The sequence below is a fragment of the Carlito syrichta genome, unplaced genomic scaffold, assembly GCF_000164805.1.
Source record: "Carlito syrichta isolate Samal-C Ts95f unplaced genomic scaffold, Tarsius_syrichta-2.0.1 Scaffold288146, whole genome shotgun sequence".
In the NCBI taxonomy this organism is placed as follows: domain Eukaryota; kingdom Metazoa; phylum Chordata; class Mammalia; order Primates; family Tarsiidae; genus Carlito; species Carlito syrichta.
The window spans coordinates 142891-167011 of record NW_007232242.1 but is presented as its reverse complement, the minus strand read 5'-3'; the positions used below and the strand labels follow the sequence as shown (position 1 = coordinate 167011).

General features: G+C 39.4%; 1 protein-coding gene across 1 annotated transcript in view; it reads right to left on the bottom strand.

Annotated features, from left to right (window-relative positions):
• LOC103255444 (palmdelphin-like) overlaps positions 1-23834 on the bottom strand; it is a 32239-nt gene extending 8405 nt beyond the window's left edge. The window contains exon 1 of the mRNA XM_008053393.2: positions 23578-23834. Within this exon, the coding sequence (XP_008051584.1) occupies positions 23578-23622 (45 nt within the window). The 5' untranslated portion in view covers positions 23623-23834. The remainder of the gene's footprint in view (positions 1-23577) is intronic.
• Between the last annotated feature and the right edge of the window lie 287 nt (positions 23835-24121).

Below are 24121 nucleotides of genomic sequence, written 5' to 3'. Positions count from 1 at the left end.
TACAAAGAGGACTTAAACATACTGTAATACCTTTTCTTCCTTACCGATCCTTTCTTCCATCAAGACTGAGTGACTGAGGGATGCGACAGAAAAAGTGAATGTTAAGGGGGAAGTTTTGAAATAAGTATGGGGAAACTTTGCTAGAGGAGAGACCAGCACTGGTACAAGGGTGAAGAGGCTTCTGGGAGAGACCTGCTTGTATGGAAAGATGGGGTAGCCAATGGGTCACTATAAAAACTAGGAAGCCAGAGGTAGGGCAGCCTTTCCCTTGTATACCTTGCCTTAGGAAGACAGAGAAAAAGAGCTCAGGTGATGATTCTCAACATGAAGAGGGCTTTTAGTTGAGGCCAAATTCATGGAGAAAAAGACTATCTGTCACCAAGTTCAAATGACCTCAAAACATCAGACAGCATAGCTATTAACACATTAGAGGTGGTTGTACTTTTTAGAAAATATAGCAAATAGACTAACTAGACAATCTGAGTCTGATTTCTGACCCCTCCTCCATTTATTAGCTCTGTGTCTTTGGACAAAGTTCTTTACTCCTCTGTGCCTCAATTACTCATCTGTAAAATGGAGATACTAAGAGTACTCACAGCATACACTATCACCATTAAATATATGTAAAAGTCCCTCAAACAGTGCTTGACACACAGTGCTCTAGAAGTGTTTAATAACCCTAAATTTTAAAACCAACATATAACTTATTAATCATACAGAAAGTAACATATGAATTCTGACAATGCTTTTAGTGGTTTGAAATGTTTTAGAGACGCTCTGCCTAGACAGTTGACTAATACAAAACAGTCATTATTTCCTCATTTTTGATCAGAGGTGATGCCACCTCCATCTTATTTGTGTTGGTTTTAAATCTGCTTTCAAAATGGAAAAACTCCCAAAGGATAGCATGTTGTTGCCATTGAAGACATCCAGAAGAATTTGAAGCAGACTCAGAGGTAATTTAGAAGAAAGAGTTCCAGAAATACTTGGCAATGTTACTGAAATAAGTGTGTGGCTTCCTGATGTGATTACTTTGAAGATAAAAACTCCTTTTTGATGTCTAAGTTCAGGTACATTTGTTAAAGACAAACAATACATTGCTCTCAAGCTTTGTGCCGTGTTTTTCTTTGTGCATAAGAAGAATGTATGACTTCAGCACTACTTTGAAAACTTCATAAGAGGTTCTTTTGGGAAAAACAGAACCAGGCAACAGGCATGGATGTTCAGAATCACTTCTTTCTTTGGATGAAATCTGGTCATTAGTAATGAAAACGTTGAAAGCCTCTAGGAGTTAATTCTTCAGTACATCTAAGGGCTGCGCTTGAGCAAATATTAGTTATGTCTAAATTTGTTTACCAAACATTTTACTAAGAGTTCTACCAGTGCTCTTTCACTTAACACTCATAATATAATAGTCTCATTTTTACAAAAGAGGAAATGGGATTTTAGGGGAGATTAACTCTTCCAAGTTCTCACAACTGGTAAGTGGCAGAGCCTGGAGGGAACCTAGGCAATCTGACACCAGGCTCCACAATCTTAGCCGATTTGCTGCCTTATTTCTTTGAGGGAGAAGTTAACTAAGCTAGTCCCAACCTCCCTCACTGTCTTCTCCATTGGAAGTGCGGTAGGCTAGAGGCAGTACTAGGGCAGGAGGAGTGAGCAGCCCCCTCGCATGTGCTTAGCTCCCTAGAGGTGGGCATGGTGACCAACGCTCCGTGAACAGCCTCCCTGGAGAAGAGCACATTGTGTCTGGTGGCCGGGGACTGCTGGACCCAGCAATGCCTCTGTAACCCTGTTGATTGTCAGTGTGGCTGGCTTCATCCTGGGGCTAGTAATCAGGTGACTGAAGTCGTGGGTAGAGGCAGGGCGTCTGAAGTGTTTTGGCAACACCAGGCTTGTACAAGGGTTGCTAGGGAGTACCAGTGTTTTGTCACTCAGAGGTAATGTGATGCCACTCTTGTACCCATCTAGGTAGGTAGGAAGGAAATTTTATAATGTGATAGACATGATCCTATTTTAAGATAGCAGAACTTTTCTCTCATCAGGTATCCATCAGCAAAATGTCACTATTTTTTTTGCCAAATTTCACAGGACTCTGAAAGCACTACTGAAAACTAATATGGCAATCATTTAGTTTCAGTATAGCAGAATAAACTCTTAGTCAACCTTAAGCTGTATGTCCAGCTCTACTGCCAGTGCACTAACATTATCATAGTCAGCTAATTCCTTCCCAAATTTTGATGGAACAAATTGAGGTGAAATACCATTTGTTTCCCAAAATTTCCCTAGAAGCTGGAGCTCTTCTATGAAAAACTGTTTTAACCTGGCATGGAAGACATTAATGGTTACAATGTAACCATGGTGGTTATCAACGTAACCATTATGAAGAACTTATACTATTGTTCACTTCTCAGTGTTCAATGACCTAGACTTCTTGTTTGCTGAAGAGTTGCCTAGCATTTTAGCTGTCTGACTTAGCCTGTTTTAATGGTCGACGCCCACACATTCCATAAAAGGCTACATTTTAATTCTTTTGAAAATTAATTTATTCACCTTGTGCACCTCTATGATCCAGTGATATTACTTCAATCACATACTTTATAATAAGCACAATACTTAAGGGTATAAGTATTTTAGAGATATTATTGATTAGCAATGAGCTAATACTCTGACATGCCTGATTTTGTCGAGAAGGCAGAATTGGTCCCGAGTTGTTTAATTATTGATTTATTCAATACTTAAGTACTTATACACAGATGCTACCTATATATTCAAGGTGACATTAGGAGTTGTACCATGTTTAAAAATTACTCAGAAGTAGATGCTTCCCCCAAGGAGCTTATATTCCCATGAGGAAAGAAAGTCATTTGTGTAAGTAACTAGTCTAAGAAATAAAGTTAGTGTATGTAACGACTTTAGGAGTTACACATGTTATTACTAAGGCACAAGTGAAGTACCATGAGGGCTGAGAGGAGAATGGGAGAAGTTGAATCTAGCTGACCTTGTCAGGAGGCTTTGGAGAAGCAGCTAGGTGAACATGATGGATGGTCATAGGGGGCTGGAACTTGGAGCGGACAGGTGCTCACATCAGGGGTTGGATGGGAGTGAAGGCCTGGGTGGGGCATGCAGGGATGGGAAGTGGGGAGGGTGGGATTTCATGTCAAGGGCTGGATGGAAGTGAAGGTCTGGCTTATGGGAGGATGGGAAATGGGGAGGGTGGGCTTTCATGTCAAGGGGTGGATGGGAGTGAAGGCCTGGGTAGGGGATGGGAGGTGAGGAGGGCGGTACTCATGTCAAGGGCTAGGTGTGGGCAACAGGTTGACGGCCTGGAGCTAGAGCACTGGGGCATTATTTGGAACTACGAATCTGAAATCTAAGTGACCATATAGGGAGCAGTAGGAAGTTGAGAATACCTGGAGGAGGATAGATCCTTAACAGAGAAAATTGAGTGGCAGGACGAGGGGCCTGGATTTATTCACGTGTTAATATAGGGAGCAATACAGGACTTTTGGGGGAAAGAATGATGGTGTTAAAGCCATGTTTTAAGAGGTGTAAGACAGCCTCAATGAGTAGTAGATGTGGAAGGGAGAGAACATGAAGAGGAACAACAGCTAAGTCACCACGTGCAATGCACACACAAGGCCTGAGAGCTTGAGGAAGCAGAGGGCAAGGATGTTGAGGACTTCAAGAAGTTAAAATAGGTAGGACTTGGAAATTGATGACCTACAGATGAGGGGGAGAAAGGGGTCACCTGGAATGCAAGGCATCCATGCCCAGAAAATGGGCAAAAGAGCAGAATTGCACCCAGAAACGGGACATTAAGGAGAAGGAAGAGTTCAGGAGGAAGATGATGGACTTGCCAAGTCTGAGGCATCCTGGAGACACACAGGTCACATTGTCTGGTGGTCAAAACGGTGGGTGGAGTGACATGAAGAGGAAGTGGAGCGAGAGGTAATTGGATAGGAGTTTTGGGAGAGACAGGCGAGAGCATGATGGGAGAGTCTCCACGAAGAGGAAGGAGGACAAAGGGCAGGTCCCCGTGAAATCCCACATTTAAGGGGTGTGAGGGAGGGAAGCCCATGTGGCGGCTAGGCAGATGTTATTGATATTCGGACTTGGTGAGTTGGGCCACGTGACTCAGAGGAGCAGTGGAAGGGCATGCGTTATTTCAAATACACAGCCTGTGAGGCTGAAGAACACGCCCTGCCTCATGCTACTGTGGAGGTGCAAGAGCCTTTGTGATCCTAGGGACAAGCACATCATTTGACATGGAAGGGTTTGAAACCTTGAGAGGTTAAGAGACTTGAGTAATAAGGCATTTAGTAGCAGAGCCAAGACTAGCGAGCAGATCTTCTTAACTTCCAGTCCTGGGCTCTGTTTACTTCTCTTTGCTGCCTCCATAAAAGCAAGAGCAGGTCGTGGGCATTTAGGTATGGATAAAAGTAACAACCAACAGACACCATCATACCACTTGGTTAGAAAGAGGGTATATTTTCTAAACCAACAGAAGCAATTGAAAGAGGCAAGTTAGAGAAATGATGAGAGAATTCAATTCGTCACACATTTTCAGATGCATTCTGCTAGAAGCTGATACTCTCAGGACTTCATGATTAGCTTAGCTTAAGGTCTGAAAATAATAACAGTAGAAGTTGTCTATTTGACTTTAAATACAGCCAGCAATGCAGAGTTTGTGGTGATGTATGAGTAACGGTCACTTTGACAAAAAGGAACGTGCTAACAAAATTCCCAGAAAAGAATCCTGGGTATAATTAGTTTACTGAATTTCAATAAAATAGACTTTAAAAATTATTGAAAAGGCTTCTTAAACTTGGAAAAGGAGCAAGCATTTCAAGAGGGAAGATAGAGCATGAGGCAGGAGCAATTTACAAATGGAACATGAACACATAAATAGATTTGATTTGGGTAAGAAGAAAAGCAATAAAAAAACAAACCAAATGGGTTAGTATCACAGTTTAGTATTGCTTCCTGGCGAGCTCACACAACCAAGAATGAAGACAGGATGTGGGCATCTATTTTTGTTTTTGTTTTTGTTCTTGAGTTCTTACTCTGTCCCAGGCTGGAGTGCCTAGGCATGATCAGAGCTCACCACAGCCTCGAACTCCTGGGCTCAGGTGCTCCTCCTGCCTCGGCCTCATGAATAGCTGGGATTACAGGCATGTGCCATCACACCTAGCTAATATTTTTGATTTCTTGGTGGAGATAGAGTCTCACTATGTTGCCCAGGCTGGTCTCAAACTCCTGGTCAAGCAATTCTCTTGTTCTGACCTTACAAAGTGCAGGGATTCCAGGCATGAGCCACCACGCCTGGCCAAGGCATCTCGTTGCAATAAGTGTAAATGAGGAAAAATTCAGGGTGAGGAGAAGATGTAAAACACATGGAAAACATCACGGGCACATAAGCGTGTGTGTATGTGTGTGTGTGTGTGTGTGTGTGTGTGTGTATGTGTGTGGGTGTTGTTCTGACAGCAATAAAATAAAGGTGGTAAGATGACTGCTGAGAAACACTGTGTTATATTAAAATGACAGTGAGAAAATACCATGATTCCACTGATATTTTACTTTCATATTTTTGATTAAAGAGAATAATCTTGATCCTGAAATAGGTAGAACAAAAATGCTTAAAGGGAAATTAAAGCCGAGAAAATACAGCCCTGAGGACAGAGCTGCTCTGGGTTTTAGTCTCTGATGGGTTTCATTTCAGGGAGTAGAAAAATTTATAGACACATCAGAAAAATATGACACAATCTCGCTGGAATCTTGGATGAAATTAAAATATACCAGAAGAATAAGAGTAGCAAATACCTCAATTTTTTGAAGGGGAAAATAGGTGATTATGAATAGTCATAAAGACTGATTAAGGTATTGGTTAATCCCTTGCAAAGTTGTAGGATGAATTGTATTTAGACAAGGGATGTGGCATTTAGACTAATACCTAGGTGGTAGTGTTCAATTATTAAATGTAAAGCATTTGAAACTCACTTTAGAGTTTCGAGGAAGGCCTGATCCCAAGCACTAGCTAACAACACTTTCTAAGTCACTTGGGCCAGTAAGGACGCTGTGAGCCAGTGCTGGTACACAGTATAGAGCTGTTATATCTGGTAACTGAGAAACTCACTACACGTATGCTATATAACCAAGGGAACCCTATAGTGCCTACATCAGCCCCCTGAAAACCCCAAGTAAGAAGAAATCATCTACCCAAATGAGAAGGAACCAGAAAAATAATTCTGACAACCTGCAAAAACAGAGTTCTCCAATACCCCCAAAAGACCACACCAATTCTTCAACAATTAACCCTAACCAAAATGAAATTTTTGAAATTTCAGACACAGAATTCAAAAGGTTGATGATAAAACTGGTCCATGAACTTCAGGAGAAAATTGAAAACCAACATAAAGACATTAAAAAATTTTTTTCAGGACACGGATGAAAAATTTTTCAAAGAGATAGACCCCTTAAAAAAAAAAAACAACAAGCTGGACTCGGTGGCTCAGCCTGTAATCTTGCACTTTGGGAGGCTGAGGTGAGTGGATTGCCTGTGCCCGTGGGTTCGAGATCTGCCTGGGCAACTTGGCGAGACCTCATCTCTACAATAAATCAAAAAATTAGCCAGACATGGCAGCATGCGCCTGTAGTTCCAGCTATGTGGAAGGCTGAGGTGGAAGGATCACTGGAGCCCAGCAGGTTGAGGCTGCAGTGGCCAGGAGTGTGCCACTGCACTCCAGTCTGGATGACAGAGTGAGACTCCAACTCAAAACAAAAACAAAAACAAAAACAAACCCCAAATCTCAAACTCCTGAAATTCTGAAAGTAAAAAAGTGCTGTGAGAAGTTTTAATAGTAGACTAGAACAAGCAGAAGCAATGATCTCAGAACTTGAAGACAAGGTTTTTGAATTAACCCGATCAGACAAAAAATCAAGAGAATGGAACAAAGTCTCCATGAAATGTGAGATTATGTAAAACACACAATTTTAAGAATCATAGCTGTTCCGGAGGTAGAAGAAAAAGCAACAAGTTTGGAAAACCTATTGAGGGAATAATGGAAGAAAACTTCCCTGGCCTTGCCAGATATCTAAACATCCAGATACAAGAAGCCCAAAGAACCCCCAGAAGATTCATTGCAAGACGGTAATCCCCAAGGCATATAATCATTCAATTATGCACAGTTAATATGAAGGAAATCATTTTGAGAGAAGTGAGACAAAAGTTTAAAATAACTTACAAAGGTAAACCTATCAGACTAACAACAGATTTCTCAGAAGAAACCCTACAATATAGAAAGTATTTGGGCCATTTCTTCAATCTCCTCAAATGAGATAACTTTCAGCCAAGGATTTTGTATCCCACAAAACTAATTTTCATAAAAGAAATGATGTTCTTTGCGGACAAGCAAACACTGAGGGAACTTGTCACCTCTAGACTGGCTCCACAATAAATATTCAAAGAAGTCCTAAACACTGAAACAAAAGGTCAAAATACACCAGTAGAAAAATGCTGGAAATCATGAAGTTCACAAGCTTTATGGAACACCAACATAATAGAGAAAATAAATAAAGCAATCAGACAACAACCAGTATGGTGAATAGAAGAGTACATTGCATCTCATTATTAACTCAGAATGTAAATGATCTCAATGCCCCACTAAAAAGATAGATTGGCAGAATAGATTAAAAAAACCCCACAACTCAAAAATGTGGTCTTCAAGAGACCCACTTAACTCACAAAGATGCCTGTAGACTCAAGGTAAATGAATGGGGAAAAATATTCCATGCAAATGGAAACCAGAACCAAACAGGAGTAGCCATTCTCATATCAGATAAAACAGACTTTAAATTAAAAGCAATTAAAAAAAAGCAAAAGTGGCTATTATATAATGATAAAGGGATCAATCCAATGAGAAGACATGACAATTTTAAATATATATGTGCCTAACACCAGAGCTCCCAGCTTTGTAAAACAAATTCTACCAGATCTAAAAAAAAAAAAAAGATAGCAATACAATAATAGTGGAAGATATCAACACCCCATTAGCAGCAATAGATAGGTCATCAAGGCAAAAAGTCAGCAAAGAAATGGAGTTAAACAGGACTCTAGAGGAATTGGAACTAATAGACTTCTATAGAACATTCCATCCCCAAACTACAGATTATGCATCTTTCTTATTAGCACATGGAACATTCTCCAAGATAGGCCATATAATAGGCCACAAATCAAGTCTCCATAAATTAGAAAAAATGGAAATTATATCAAGCACCATCTCAGACCACAGTGGAATAAAACTAGAAATTAACTCTAAGAAGAACTTGTGATACCAAAGACATGGAAATTAAACAATTTGCTCCTGAATGATCCTTGGGTCAACAATGAAATCAAGATGGAAATTTAAAAATTTCTTGAAACAAATGACAACAATAGCACAGGTTATCAAAACTGTGCTCAGAGGAAAATGCTTAAGGCCTACATTAATAAGACTGACATATCACATATTGACAACCTAACATCACACCTCAAGGAATTAGAAAAACATGAACAAACCAAACTCAAAGCTAGCAGAAGAAAAGAAATAATGAGAATCAGAGCAGAACTAAATGAAATTAAAATTTAAAGAAATACAAAGGATCAATGAAACAAAAAATTGGTTCTTTGAAAATATCAATAAAATTGATAGACCACTAGCCAGATTAATTAAGAAACAAAGAAAGAAGACTCAAATTAGCTCAATTAGAAATGAAAATGGTGACATAACAACTGATGTGGTGGAAATTCAAAGATCATCTGAGACTATTATGAATACCTCTATCCAAATAAACTAGACAATCTAGAGGAAATGAATAAATTCTTGGAAACATACAAGTCCCCAACCTTGAATCAGAAAAAAGTACCAACCTTGAACAAACCAATAACAAATAGCAAGATTGAAACAGCAATTACCTGCCTGGCCAACTTGGCGAGATCTCATTTCTACTATAAATCAAAAATTAGCCGGGTGTGGTAGTGCACACCTGTAGTTCCAGCTACTTGGAAGGCTGAGGCGAAAGGATCGCCAGAGCCCAGCAGGTCGAGGCTGTGGTGGCCAGGATCGGCCACTGCACTCCAGTCTGGGTGACAGAGTGAGATTCCAACTCAAAAAAAAAAAAAAAAAAAAAAGAAACAATTAATTGGGAATCTTCCCACAAAAGAAAAGTCCAGAACCTGATGGACTAACAGCCGAATTCTACCAGACTGTCAAAGAAGAACTGGTACCAATTTTACTGAAACTATTCCACAAGACTGAGGAGGAGGGACTCCTTCCTAACTCATTCTCCAAGACCAGTATCACTCTGATACCAAAGTCAGGAAAAGACACAACAACAACAATAGCAACAACAACAACAATGACAAACTACAGACCAATATGTCTTTTGATTATAGATGCAAAGATCCTCAATGAAATAGCAAACTGAATTCAACAGCACATAAAAAGAAAAATGCACTACAACCAAGTGGGTTTTATCCCAGGGATGCAAGGGTGGTTCAACATATGCAAATCAATAAACACGATCTACTACACAAACATAATTAAAAACAAAAATTATATGATCATTTCAATAGATGCAGAAAAAGCATTTGTTAAAATCCAGCATCACTTCATGATAAAAACCCTCAGCAAAATAGGCATAGAAGGAACATTCCTCAAAATAATAAGAGCTATATATGACAAACCCACAGCCAATGTCATCCTGAATGGAAAAAAGTTGAACACATTCCCCCTCAGAACTGGAACAAGGCTAGGATTCCCACTTTTACCACTACTATTCAACACCATACTGGAAGTCTTAGCTAGAGCAATGAGGCAAGAAAAATAAATAAGGAGCATCCAAGTTGGAAAAGAAGAAATCAAACTATCTCTGTATGTTGACGATATGACATTATACCTAGAGAACCCTAAGCACTCCTCCAAAAGACTCCTGGACTTGACAAATGAATTTGGTCAAGTTTCAGGATACAAAACCAACACACACAAATTAGTAGCACTGCTATACACCAATAGTGACCAACCTGAGAATCAAACCAAGCACTCAATTCCATTTACAATAGAAGTCCAAAAGCTAAAATACCTAGGAATACATTGAACATTGTGCCCCATGTGTAGTTTCTGAACCCTAGCTTCCCCCCTCCCCTTACTGGTGTCCCCAGTGTCTATTATTTCCATCTTTGTGCTTGTTTAGCTCCCACATATGATCTCATTATTATTATTATTATTTTTTGAGGTCAAGTAGTGTAATGTTAACATTCAAGAAAGTAAAACAGTCACCTCTGCAGCAGCTCATTAACAACTGGTAACATATAGAGGCCGATGTTCCAGAGCTTTAAAAAATAAGTACTGATATAACTGAGGACCCTCCACTATAGACAGGATGGGGCACTGTATCCATATTGCCAATGACAATCACCCCAAGAAATGCAAGCAGCCACATCCACCCTCCTTCAGGGGGTAGATCCACTATACGTGTCATGTAGATCGGCTACATTGTCACTGGAGACTCGGATCCAGCCATCTTCCCACACGTGATAGAGGTTGACAGTACCTCCTGAGTAGGCATCTCTGTAGGTGGCTTGGTAGATGGCTCTACGGGCCAGATCATAGGCCTGCTCCACTTCTAGGTCATACAAATAGCCCCGATCCATGTGAAAATGTAATATATGTACACCATGAAATACTATGTACTATGACTATATTGCCCAATGTAATCTACAGATTCAATGCAATCCCTATCAAACTACCAATGTCATTTTTCACAGAATTAAAATAAAATCCTAAAATTCATATGAATCTAAAGAGAGCCAGAGTAGCCAGAACAGTCCTAAGCAAAAAGAACAAAACTGGAGATATCATTTACTCAACTTCAAATTATACTGCAAGGTTGTAGTAACCAAAGCAGCATGGTACTGGTACAAGAGTAGACATATGGACCAATAGAATAGAGAATCCAGATACCTACCTAATAGAAACCCAAATACCTCCACCAACTGATCTTTGACAAAGCAGACAAAAACATACGTTAGGGAAAGGATACACTATTCAATGGATGGTGCTGGGAAAATTGGATAGCTACATGCAGAAAAATGAAACTTGATCCCTATCTCTCCCATATATAAAAATTAACTCAAGGGATTAAAGACTTAAGGTCAGACCAAAAGCCATAAAAATCCTAGAAGAAAACCTAGAAAAAACTCTTTTGGATATTGGCCGAGGCAATTAATTTATGGCTAAAACCCCAAAAGCAAATGCAACTAAAACAAAAACAAGTGAGACTTAATTGAATGGAACAGCTTCTGCACAGCAAAAGAAATAATCAGCAGAGTAAATAGGCAACCTGCAGAATGGGAGAAGATAGTTGCAAACTATATATCTGACTAATATCGAGAATCTGTAAAGAACTCAAACAAATCAGCAAATAAAAGCAAATAACCCCATTAAAAAGTGAGCAAATGACATGAACAGGTATCTCTCAAAAGAAGATAGTCAAATGGTCAACAAGCATATGAAAACATGTGCAACACTCATAATCAGGGAAATGCAAATTAAAATCACAGTGAGTCACCACATTATACCAGTCAGAATGACCATTAAAAAAATTTAAAAAAACTAGCTTCTGGCATGTATGCAGAGAAAAGAGAACACTTATATACTGCTGGTGAAAGTGCAAATTAGTACTTCTATGGAATGTGCTATGGAGATTACACAAATAACTAGAAGTGAATCTACCATTTGATCCAGCAATCCCACTATTTGGTATCTACCCTGAGGAACAGAGGTTGTTCTATAACAAAGCACCCGCACCCACATGTTTATCGCAGCACAATTCATAATTGCAAAGGTGTGAAACAACTTAAATGTCCGTCAACTGATTAGAAGATAATAAAAAGGTGGAATATATACACCATGGAATACTACACAACCATAAAAAAGAATGAGATCATGTCCTTTGCAGCAACATTGATGAAGCTGGAGATCATCATCCTAAGTAAACTGACTCAGAAATAGAAAACCAAACACTGTATGTTCTCACTCATATGTGGAATGGAGATGGAAATAGTAGACACTGGGAACACCAATAAGTGGGGAGGGAGAGGAAGGCTAGGGTTCAGAAACTACCTTTGGGGCACAATGTTCACTGTCTGGGAATGGGCTGCCTGAGACTAAATCCCCACCACTACACAATATGTCCATGGAACGAATATGCATGTGTAACCCCCAAATGTAAAATTAAAAAAGAATATTGTACACAGAATATTATTTTTTTTCTTGCTCTTTTATGTTTGGAAAGTTTTATAATGGCTTGAGAGTAGAGCTAATACTTTCCCTTAGGTAGTCTGCACCAAACCTACTACAGGTCTAAATGATTAAAAACAAATTTCACATGAGGAAATGCTCAACCTCACTAATCATCAAGGAGATGCAAATCAAAACCACACTGAGATACCACCTAACCCCAGTCTTAATGGTAATTATCAATAACTCAAAAAATAACAGTTGCTGGAGAGGGTGTGGGGAAAAGGGAACACTTCTGCACTCTTGGTGGGAGTGCAAACTAGTGCAACCTCTGTGGAAAACAGTGTGGCGATTCCTAAAAGCTCTAAACATCGACCTCTCATATGACCCCGCAATCCCCCTACTGGGAATATAGCCTGAAGAAGAACTCAAATCACTCTATAAAAAAGACACTTGCACATGTATGTTTATCGCAGCATTGCTCACAATAGCAAGAACCTGGAAACAACCATGCTGTCCATTGAAAGAGGACTGGATTAAAAAAATGTGGTACATATACACGATGGAATACTATGCAGCCATAAAAAAGAACCGAATCATGAATTTCGCAGCAACCTTGATGGAACTAGACTCTATAATACTGAGTGACCTCTCAGAGAAATAAAGATCTGATTATCACATGTTCTCACTCATATAGTGGACCTTGAGCATCTATTGTAATACTATAAGAAAAGGATTGACAGTGGTGGGAAACTATGGGGGGAGGGAGGGGAAGGGAGGTGGGATTAATGGTAGTCAATATCTGTTTGGAGTTGGGGAGATACCCCTTATCAACAAGGGTGCCTGAACGAAGCATATTTGTATACTTAACCCTTAACTGTACCCCACAATATTAAAATAAAAAATATTTATTTTTAAAAAACCAAAAAACCAAATCTCACTTTATTTCAACATCTGCAGATGATGAAGTTTATGATGGTTGTAATAATAGCTAACTTTTACTAAGAACATTTTATGTGTCAGGAACTACTCAAAGCAAAAACATGTTTCACCTTGTTTAATCTTCTCTATCTTTATGAGGTAGAGATCAAGTTTACCTGCACTATGGAACGAAGACATCTAGATCATGGGAATGCAGTGTATTTTGTTTTCTGCATGGCTTTTGACTATTTCTTCTTTTATTCCTTTGGAAATTTGTGGAAATGCGAACAGAAAGGAATATTTATTTCGGGCAACTGTCTTTAAAAGTTTTAAAATAAATGCCTTCTAAGGAGATATATAGAAAACTAAAACTGAACCCAACAAACACATAGACATAAACATATTGTAATAATGTACTGAATTTCTAGAGAGCAGGTGAGATGGGCTGGAAGCTTTAAGTTAAAAACCACTTTTGGTGACTTTAGTGCTCAGTCAGATTTGGAAACTAAGGTAACAAAAGATGACCAAATCAATCTCAAAATATCTTGGCTGATAGTGATGATGGCCCACATTGATGATTAATGTTATTATAAATAAGTATAAACTATAAAACTTTACAGGATATGTTAATTGTAGAATATTTGGAAAATTCAGACAATTTTAAAGAAAAACATAAAAACCACCCAGATGTTTACTGCTTTAGAAAAAACTACTGTCAACAGTTTGCTACATTTTATTTTGGTCTTTTTCAACACACCCAAACCACAGGTATGCATGTTTACACACACACACATAGAAACTTAACAAAGACAGAGTTTGTTTGGGTCCATACACAGAGTTTTGTGTTCCACATTTTGCACTTAATATTCTGTCATGAACATTTTCCAAGCAATTAAATTTTACTAAAAATAAAGTTAAATCTTATTCAAAATATTATAATTTGCTTAACCATTCCCTTTTTTTTGCCTTTTAGGTTGTTTTTACTCTTTTGCTGTTATAAGTGATTGTGTGATACAGGTTCTTTTATGTACATTTTAGGTCACTTTTCTCTGACTAGTTTCTTAGGATAGGTTTCTAGAAGTTAGTTACTGGTCAAAGGGTATGAATGTTGAAAATGTTATCAATACAGATAGCTAAAACATTTTATATAAAAAATTGTTTTAACTTACATTTCCACAAAACAGTGTCCGTCATTACACTCTTCCTAATTAGGAATACTACAAGGAAAAAGTACTTTAGCAATTTCAATAGGAAAATATAATATTTCAGTGATATCTTAATGAGATTTAGGAGGTAAAATATTACTCAAAATTTCTTGGCTATTTGTATTAATTATTATTTTTTTAAATGCCTGTTTGTGATTTCAACCCTCTTTTCTGTGAAGTGTATTAATTCATTAACAATTTATAAGGGTTCTTTAGGGATTGTAACTTTTTTTTGCCACAGTAGAGGTAAATATTTATTCTTATTTGCCTTTAAATTTTATTTATGATGTCTTTAGTGGTACTGAAAATTTTTTTATTGCTTTGATGTTTTCAATATTTATCATCTGAGATCCAGTACTTATTTATCCATATTTTCTTCTAGTTCTCTAAAGGTTAAAAAGATATATAATCCCGCTGAATTTGTTCTGATTTATGATAGATGATGAGGGTCTAATTGGTTTTCTAAATTTTAAACTAGGTATCTGAACTTTTGTCAAAGCATTTTTCCTATTGATATGGGACATACATTTTATTATTTAATAATTTTATTTTATTTTTGAATTGGGTCTCACTCTGTCACCCAGGCTAGAGCCCAGGCTAATGGCACAATCATATCTCACTTCTCACCACAGCTTCAACCATCTGGGTAGAGGTGAGCCTTTCACTTCAGCCTCCCAAGTAGCTGGGACTACAGGCACATGCCACCATATCCAGCTATCATTTTTTGATTTTTTGTTGAGAAGAGGTCTTTCTATGTTGCCCAGGCTGGTCTCAAACGCCTGGGCTCAAGTAATCCTTTCGCCTCAGCTTCCCAAAGTACTGGGATTTCAGACATGGGCCACTGTGACCGGCTTATTTACTGACTGAAAAAAAAAATTCATTAGGGTCTGGTTCCATGTAAATTGTATAGTTTCTCTAACTATTGATTTTGGTACTAATGCTGTATAGTTTAGATTGTGCACCAATGAGATAAATTAACATTTTATCCTTATTACTCTTATCAAAAATGTCTTAATTAATAGCAGTAGTTAGCTTTTCTCATTAGACTTTGGAATTTATTTGTTAAAGTCCCATAGAAACAAAATTGAGAGCTAACTACTGCTATTAATTAAGCAGTAGTTATTCCTCCTCATTTCTCAAAGAGACTAACAAATAATCAATCAAACAAGCAAAAAAACTATACATCTTAATGAAATTTGAAAAGCTACTCTTAATAATAATGATCACTATCCAGAGATAATCAGAGATCGATACTGTTACATAAGATATATATCTGCATGATTTATTATACCTTATATAAAATTGAGGTTTTTTACATGTTCAATAAAATGAGTTGTTCTTTTAATATATCATGAATACTACGATGTACCATGTTATTAGTTTTCTAAGTTATTTCTAATGGTTGTATGTCACATACACACACAGACACACATACAATATTTATTCAGATCGTCTCTATTTTGTGGAGTTGACTTTGTTTCTATTTTGGTAGCAAAAGAAATGACAATGCTATGTTATGCATGTCTTAAGATGGCCATCTCTGTGTACATTTCTTATTTTTCTGTAGCATAAGTTATTTGTAATGAAATTCTAGGTCATTACAGGTCTAGTTCAAGGGTAAAGCAGTTTTTGAATATCCTAATATAATTGCAAAATGGTCCTGTGTTAGAAATGTCATGCTTTTACCGGCAGTGACTAAGAATGCCTCCTTAAAGATTTTGATTGGAATTACATTAAACTTAAAATAAAATTGGAAGTATAAGATAGCTTTTCTGTTTTTCAAACTGTACATTCAAGAAAGGTGTGCAACTCCAGTCACATGTAGTATGTCACTTAGTAAAGTTTCACTATTTAAATCCTGAACATTTCTTTCGTTTAAAAATATAAACATTTATTCATATAACTCTAGCACATTTTCTAGCTAGGATTATTTTTAAGTTTTAACTTTTTTTTTAGCTTTGTAGTTATTAAGAATGAGATATTTTCACATTATATTTTTAAATTATTGTTTTTCATAAAGCTATTGATTTTTGTGTATCTATTGTGCATCTGACTTCTTTACTGAACTTTCAAATGCATTATTATTCTTAATGTTAGTGACATTGACGATGAGGACTAGAGAGTTTATTAACTTTCCAAGTGGTTGGTTGAGCAGTGAGACTTGTATTGAACCTAAGTTTCTATAACTCCTTGGATGTTTTTTGTACCATATCAATGCTTGCCAAACATGCCAGTAGAAATGCAATTCCCCAAATAGGGGATATTTTAACATCACAGGGCTCTGTACTGGTCAGAGTTCTGTTCAACTCTCAGCACCAACTTATAACAGCAATACTAGAGTGACTTAAATCCAGAAAAGAAAGCTGTGGAGCTTAAAGGGTAAGAGGCATGATGATGGGGGAAGTTACAAGCAACCAGATTCTGGTACCTTATATCAGAACTCTTAATCTGGAGAGCTATTCTCAAGTGGAATAGGCGTCTCCGTGGCACTGATCCACCTAACCCTGAAGGTGCTTAAGGAGAAGCTGGGTGTTCAGTCCTTGAGCATGGTGTAGGCTATGGCAACATGGACAAAGAGTTCCTAAGTCTTCTTCTGATCCTCTGGTTATGTCTGCATCTAGCTGTGAAATATCCCAGTTTGTAAGTTAGCCATGGGAATTGGGCATGGCCATCACTACTATTTATGGGGTGAATTAAGAACACATTTTCTATGCCTCATTTTATTCACTAATTTTAGTCTTCTCTCCCAACCTAGCAACACGTTCTCACAGATGTCTAAACAGAATCCTGTTTGTGTTCGATTTTTATTTCTCTGCTACCCTTTCTTGTTTGTCCTAATCAATAGTGACAAAACAAAACATGGGTAAACAACAAACACAAAGCCAGCCCCTGGGCAGCCAAGGGGTGATGGTACACTTGGCCAGGTCTTCAGTTAAAAAAAAAATCTGTCCGCAGGCCAGATAGTCATTAGCTTTCACCCCTTCTCAGCTGGATTGTATTTGCTCATTCATTTATTCACTCACTCAGGATGTGTGTGTGTGTGTGTGTGTGTGTGTGTGTGTGTGTGTATGTGTTCCAACTAGCATTGTGTTCATTGTTGAGGAAACTGTGAACAAAGCAAAGATGTCATTGCCTTAAGAGGTTCTGGCTGGAGGGAAGAGACTGAGATAGCAGTGGGATGGGGAGGAGGTACCCAAGGCCGGGGTATCGGATACTCTGAAATCAAATAAAAATTAAATGACTTTGGTTTTGTTCCAGCCCTCTTGAAACCATAACTCATGCTTCTGAAAGGACACCATACCCTCTCCTTGCCCACTTCTGCTCTGGCCGGCTGGGGGAGGCAAGAGGAGGCTGCAGGGGCAGAGGGCTGTCTGGAGTTAGAGAGAACATGGCTGAGCCAGGCAGAACCTCTAGAGCCTCTTCTCTTTGTTTCACAGCAAGCACAGTTCCTAAGAGTGGACAGCTGAAACCGGGGGAAGTTCTGAGCAGGAGTGAGGGTTGTGATCTTAATGTTTATAAGCATTTATTGTGATGCTGTGGTCAGAAAACTGACGGGCCGTAGAATGAGTTCAAGGTCCGATGTTGAATGAATCCCTTGACTTTCTTGGCCTTAGGTTTTCCACCTATAAAATGGGGGTGGTAACACATGTTTTCAAATACCCATGGGGCTATTTGGGCAAACAAGATGATAGAGGTGAATGCTTTTATCTCTTTAAAGCCTAAATGCTATGTTGTTATTGTTAGTAATCTCAGAATTCTTTTGCTTAAGAGATGTCCTTTACTTCCCAGATTTGACAGCATAGATGGATTAGGAACCGCTATTGTAGCTCATTTACATCATCTACACCAGTCACAGAGGCAGGACATAGAAAATTTGATGCTCAGGGTGGAAGCTGGTTTTGACTTCCATTCAGAACTTCAAGGGCAACTTCTACATCTTCAGCGGCTTGGCTGATCCTGCTCAGCCCTTGGGACTTTATATAAAAACTCTTATACAGATCTCATTCAAACTACCTTAATGATGCTTTTGGCAGGTATGCATGCCACAGGGTTCTGGATGAGGAAACTTTTAGGGCAATGAACTTTCATGGAATCTTTCCCCAGAATGACCCTGCCGCTATTTAAATAAATATTCTTCTTTCAAGAGAGGGTAGGTGGTTGGAGACTGTAGATTAGAACATGAAAGTCCTGTTTCAGTTTTAGCACTCAGCTGTGCTGCGTTTGCTTTACTCAGTTAGTCTTCGATGCTTATTCTCTACTTTGTTTTCATCACAGTTTTCTAAAGAAGCAGCCTTTCTTTTGACTATCCAGTAATGTTTAGAAAATTTTCAGGGATCCTTGTCAGGAGAGAAGTTGGCAAAGTGGTGTTATCATTCCACTGCACATTGGACAACCTACCCTGTTATCAGAAAGTTGTTTCCTTGATGAGCTATCAAGACTATTACACCTCACCCCATGGTCTCCCTGATGGGTGGGCTATTATGTTTGGCAAAGAAACGTGGCATAGCACATCTATTTGAAGAAACCTTTCCTTCTCTGGAAGAAACATGTAATCTTGGTACAGCACCATGGAAAATTGTGCGGAGGCTTTATTGTTAGCCTGTTCTGGCACAGGACGTCTTTATTTGGGAGGTTGCTGCATCTTCACATACCATTTTCATGTGGCTGTCTTTGGATGCTCATGACAGATTGAAAGTTGTTCCTGTGACTATGTCTTAACCTCCAGGTGAGCTGAGGTGGTTAACAAGGGTGCCCTATGCTTTCTTCCAGTCATTAGGACTTTAAGAAGTCCTTAGAACTCCCTAATAATGCAATGATCCAAACACAAGTTCGGGCTTACCTTTGACCAAGATCCAGGCTGGCCTGCTCTTGTTTTCACTCTCATTTGTTCAGGTAGGTTGAATAAGGATCCATACATATAGTGAGCCTAGAATGAAGAAGCAGGGCTACCTTCTTGGGCATGTGGCCTGTGAAGTCACCAGGGCAATGTGCTGTGGAGGGCCCAGCACTCAGCTCAAAGCTCTGATGTAACCATTTCAAAATCTTGAATTCACTTCCAACAAGGTTCCCCACATTTCCATCGTGTATTGGTTCCCACAAATTACATAGCAGATCCTGCTCTGGGGTCATTAACTATCTCATTGACTGTGAGAAGATCCCAGAGAGTGACAAAGAGAACAGATGAGGTGGAGTGCCCAGTGGCAGGGAACACATGCTAAAGAAACAATAGACCCTGTCTGTGCTCATGTTATTTTTTTTTAATGATCTTTGTACTGCAGAGATTTCTGTTTTACATAAAGAACTTCTTGCTTCTTTAATTGTTATATTTACAAGTCAAGAAAAGAAATTCTTTGGAAGTGGAAAGAAATAGGGAGTGGATCCGGGGAAATGTGAGAGCTCCTTATTTAAAAAAAATTTTTAAAAAAATTTTGTGTCACAAGCAGCTTTGGCCAGCAAATCTGGCTCTGTTGCTCAAATTCCAGGGTCAGGACTTTCTATGGCTCCTTTCCAAATGGTGGCAGTCATGGCAGGTGCTCGTTCTTGTGATTATTATTGCTGCCTAATTTTCAACAGAGCCCACCTCCTTTATGTCTGTGCTCAAACGTCACCCTCTCTGTGAAGACCACCCTGTCCAGTCTGTTTCAAATTGGAAACCATTCCCATCCCCACTCCTGACGCTCCCGATTCCAACTACTTCACTTCTTTTCATTTAATGCACAAGGCTTGGCACATAGTAGGTGCCTAATAACTGTTAACTGAATAAAAGCATGAAAAAAATGTATTGATAATACACATTCCTTACAGCTGAAGGTGAGCCTGGATGAGAATAAAAATGTCAGCTATCTTCTTATCTTTGTTTTCCTCAACTGGATCTGTTTTCTGAAAATGGCTTCTATTTCTAAGCATTCTTGTGAGTTCACCCCTCAACAGTACCGATTTTGCAAGTCGGTGATCTGTAGGTTTAAGATCTAGTTTTCCAGCATAAGCACCCCCATATCTGTTTGTGACAGAAACTTGCAGTGTCACTGTAGGCACAGAGACAAGAAAATGTGTTCCCCACAGAGAAGGATTGAAGAGGCCTGTCTGTTCCTGAGGGGAGCCCACCAGAGCCTTTTCATGGCTCTTCAGCATGGTTCATGGTATCTTCCAGAGAGGAACTCGTAGGGATCACTCTGTCATCAACATCCCATGTTCTCAAGAATGCCGGAGCCATGGGAATCCAGAGTTCCAGTTGTATTAAAAGTAAATTTCAAATTTATGGTCTATTTGAATGAGCTCTTCTTTGGTATAAAAGTCATCTGTGTGTTAAAATACTTACTGACTCCCTCAAGAGATTTTTTAAAGGTGAAGCATACTATTTAATCAATTTTAAGCAGCCCTGTTTTTAAATTATCATTGGAAACTGAACTCTTAGGCCAAGGGGTACTTTCACTATGAATTTAGTGAGCGAAAAACGGGTGCAGGGATGGAGCAATGAGGAGGAACTGGACATTAGCAATTGTGTGAGGTAGAAGCCATATTTGGCTCACCCAAGCTGAAGTACCTTCTTTTAAACAATTGCTTCTGTGTTCTTTCATAATTTTGCCTTTGTTCTCTTGAAATCTTGGGGAAGACTAATCTAAGATTCAATTTACTGATCTGATATGAGACATGAATGGCACCACCACAGTAATTTAGTTTTCAATTTGAGAACCTAAGTGCCTTATTCCAACTACTTAATGTGTTGAATCTTTTTTTTTTTTTTTTTAAAGAAGAAGACTAGCACTTGATTCTGTCAAATTATAGGCATATACATTTATTTTTTCAATTCATTGCAGTGGAAATAATAAGTTTTTAGACACCTGAAATTAGGAAGGATAAGTACAACAGTAAAGATTGTTTCATTTTACAGCCAGGAATTAGAGAAATAAATTTTAGGATAAAAATCAAATAGGTGTTAGAGTGTACAAGTTTTTTTCTCCCAGGGTAAGATCTGTGAGCTGCTGTGTCTGGGTACATTTTGTTCTTGAAACATATAAAAAATTATTTCAGTGTAGAAAGATAGGAGGAAGAAGTTAAACGAGAAGACACTCTCTGATCTATAGTCTAGGGCAGCAATTCTGAAAGTTTTAAGTACATCCTAACATGAGGGGATCCTTGCAAATCCTCCGGACACTCTGTGTTTTTGTTTTCCCAGGGTCAGGAGGACAGCTGAGGTGGCTTCCTGGGCAGGGCCAGGGTGGGAAAGCTGGCATCTCCAGGGTGCCCGCCAGGGAGGGAGTGGATGTGTTGTTTCCATGGACACATCACTGTTCCACTTTTCCTCTAGGTGGTGACAAATGTGACTGGATTTAGCCCAGTGAGGTGAGGGCTAGTTTATGAGAAATTTGTTCCCATAAACTTTTTCCAACTTTCTTACCTCCAGTATTTATCCAAGTATGTTATATCCAGGCTAGCACTCTTTGTGATCTTACTTTGGAGATTTTCTTAGTACTTTCTAATGGAATATCTTTAGGCAAATGAGATAATCCAACTTTTTTTTTTTAATCATTAAAAAAGCATACATCTGTATATTCGGGATCCCACTTACTCTCTTAATGCTTTAAAGGCACTGCAACTATGGCTCTCTCTCTGCACTTAGAGCCCTCAGTGAGAATTTCTAGTCTTCCTGGACAACTGTTGGTGGCCATATTTGTGGAACAAGTATGGCTTCAGGGAGAGTTCTAGGGAGCACTGGAGGTACTAAAGGCTTAAGCAAGGGTGTGCCCCAATTGAAAAAGGAAGATGAGGGACAAGGGCCTGCTTGTGTATTTCAATTAGCTAATGAGACAGACGCATTAGAAAAAGGGAGCTTGTGACCACACAGCTCATGCAGGCGAATCAAGTAACCATTAGACAACAGCTGTAATATAAAAGGCCCAAGCCAAAAACAGCAGAGCAGAGCCCAGCTCCTATCCCCTAAAGCAGGACAGCTGAAAACAGAAAGGAGTTTGACAACAGAAAGGAATAAAACAAAACAAACAATCCCTACCGAGGTTTTCTGAAGAAAGGAACATGTAATAATTAGAAGTGAAACATTTAAAAGAGCACTATCTTATGAAAAACTGCCCACCTCATTAATAGACTTCTGGTTCCCTTACCATTGGCCAAGAAAACATTTCATCTTACAGAACCTTTCTGGGTGAGACATTGTATCTACTTAGCAAAAATCCTAAATTGGGATTAACATTATTAGTTTTGCCATGGGAACTTGAAGAGCAAAGCAAAGTCACCTTGATTTAGCATTTGTTTTTAAAAAGTACTCGTTTCTTTCTGACAGCTAATTTCAGTGGCAGAAAATGCTGAGAAATTGGGATGTTAATTTTCAAAGATTTTTTTTCCCCTTAAAACAATCATATCAAAAGTTGTAGCTAATGATAGATGATTGTGTCACAGATTTCCAGGTTACTGCCCAATACAGGGCTTTATAAAATATAAAAAAAGCTGGATCACTTAAGAAAAGTAATTCATTTCTTGCTTTGACTCTTTCCCAGAACAAACATAAAAAATGCATTATTTTTCTTCCCGGTATTAACGAAATATTTTCCAAATCCACTGCATGCCCTGCATTCCTTTATTAGGATCTGATTCAGTTTGTGACTCGGCTGGAAACTGATATCTTAGAATTAATCTGATACGTGCTTTTACCCACTTTTCTCTTGTTTAACGCTTAGATTAAATATACCAATATTCATTTTAATTCTGTTAGGCTTTTTGAAACATTCTACCATACTGTGAGTACAAAGCTTCAGGTCATTTGTTTTCTTTCTTTTTCTCTCTGCTCTTTGAAGAAATTCTAACTTTTGGACACATTCGTTGCTTTAAAAAGTTTCCAAGTTGTGGATCTGTTTTTTTTGACCGAATGTCTGACAAATAGCAATTTAAGGAAAAACCGCATCTACATGGGACACAGAGGTGAATGATAGCCAAGCTGCCTTGAACGCTTCTGATTGCTGTTCAAAACGCAGGCGCAGTCTTTCTGAAAATCCCCAACATTTGCCCCCGCTCTCAGGTCCCAAAGCCCGAGAGCCGAGGACAAGGGTGAAGGGGGGCAGAGACGCGTCCCTGACGCTGCCGGTTCTGTGTTCCCTCTCGCAGGGCTCGGCGACAGGGCTTCCCTGCGCCGCCGCCCTGTCGAGCTGTCGCAAACTTACCGTGATGGCCTGGAGTCTTCCCTTCACCAGCTCCGCTTCTTCCATCCTAGACGTCAAGGACAGGCGGCCGGGGAAGCGGGTCCAAAGCCACCATCAATCAAGGCGCCTCCTCGGGGACGGGCGCGGGGGTGACACGGGAACAGCAGGGAGCAATCCGCGCTCGGCACCCGGTGGAGGGAGGGAGGGAGGGACCCCCGGCTCGCTGGGAGCGCCTGGGCGCAGATGCACAGGCGGGCCAGACAGACACATGGAGTGAGCGAGCCGAGGCAGACGCGGGCTGCTGGCACCGGCTCACGGACAAGTTTGAACGGCAGCGGCACAAGCCCTTTTCCCCCGGAGCTGCCAGCTCTTTGTTGTACCGTGCACGGCGAGCAAGGCACACTTTCTTGTTAACCGTTCCCTCCCCAGCTCGTGGTTTTCCGGGCGTGGCACAGAGAGCCGGTCTCTGCCCCAGCAGCACACGGCATCCTGGGGGTGGGACTGTGGGGGTTTGCACCAGGCTCTCTACCTGCTCTCGGGCTCTGGGGGAGGGCCTCACCTGGAC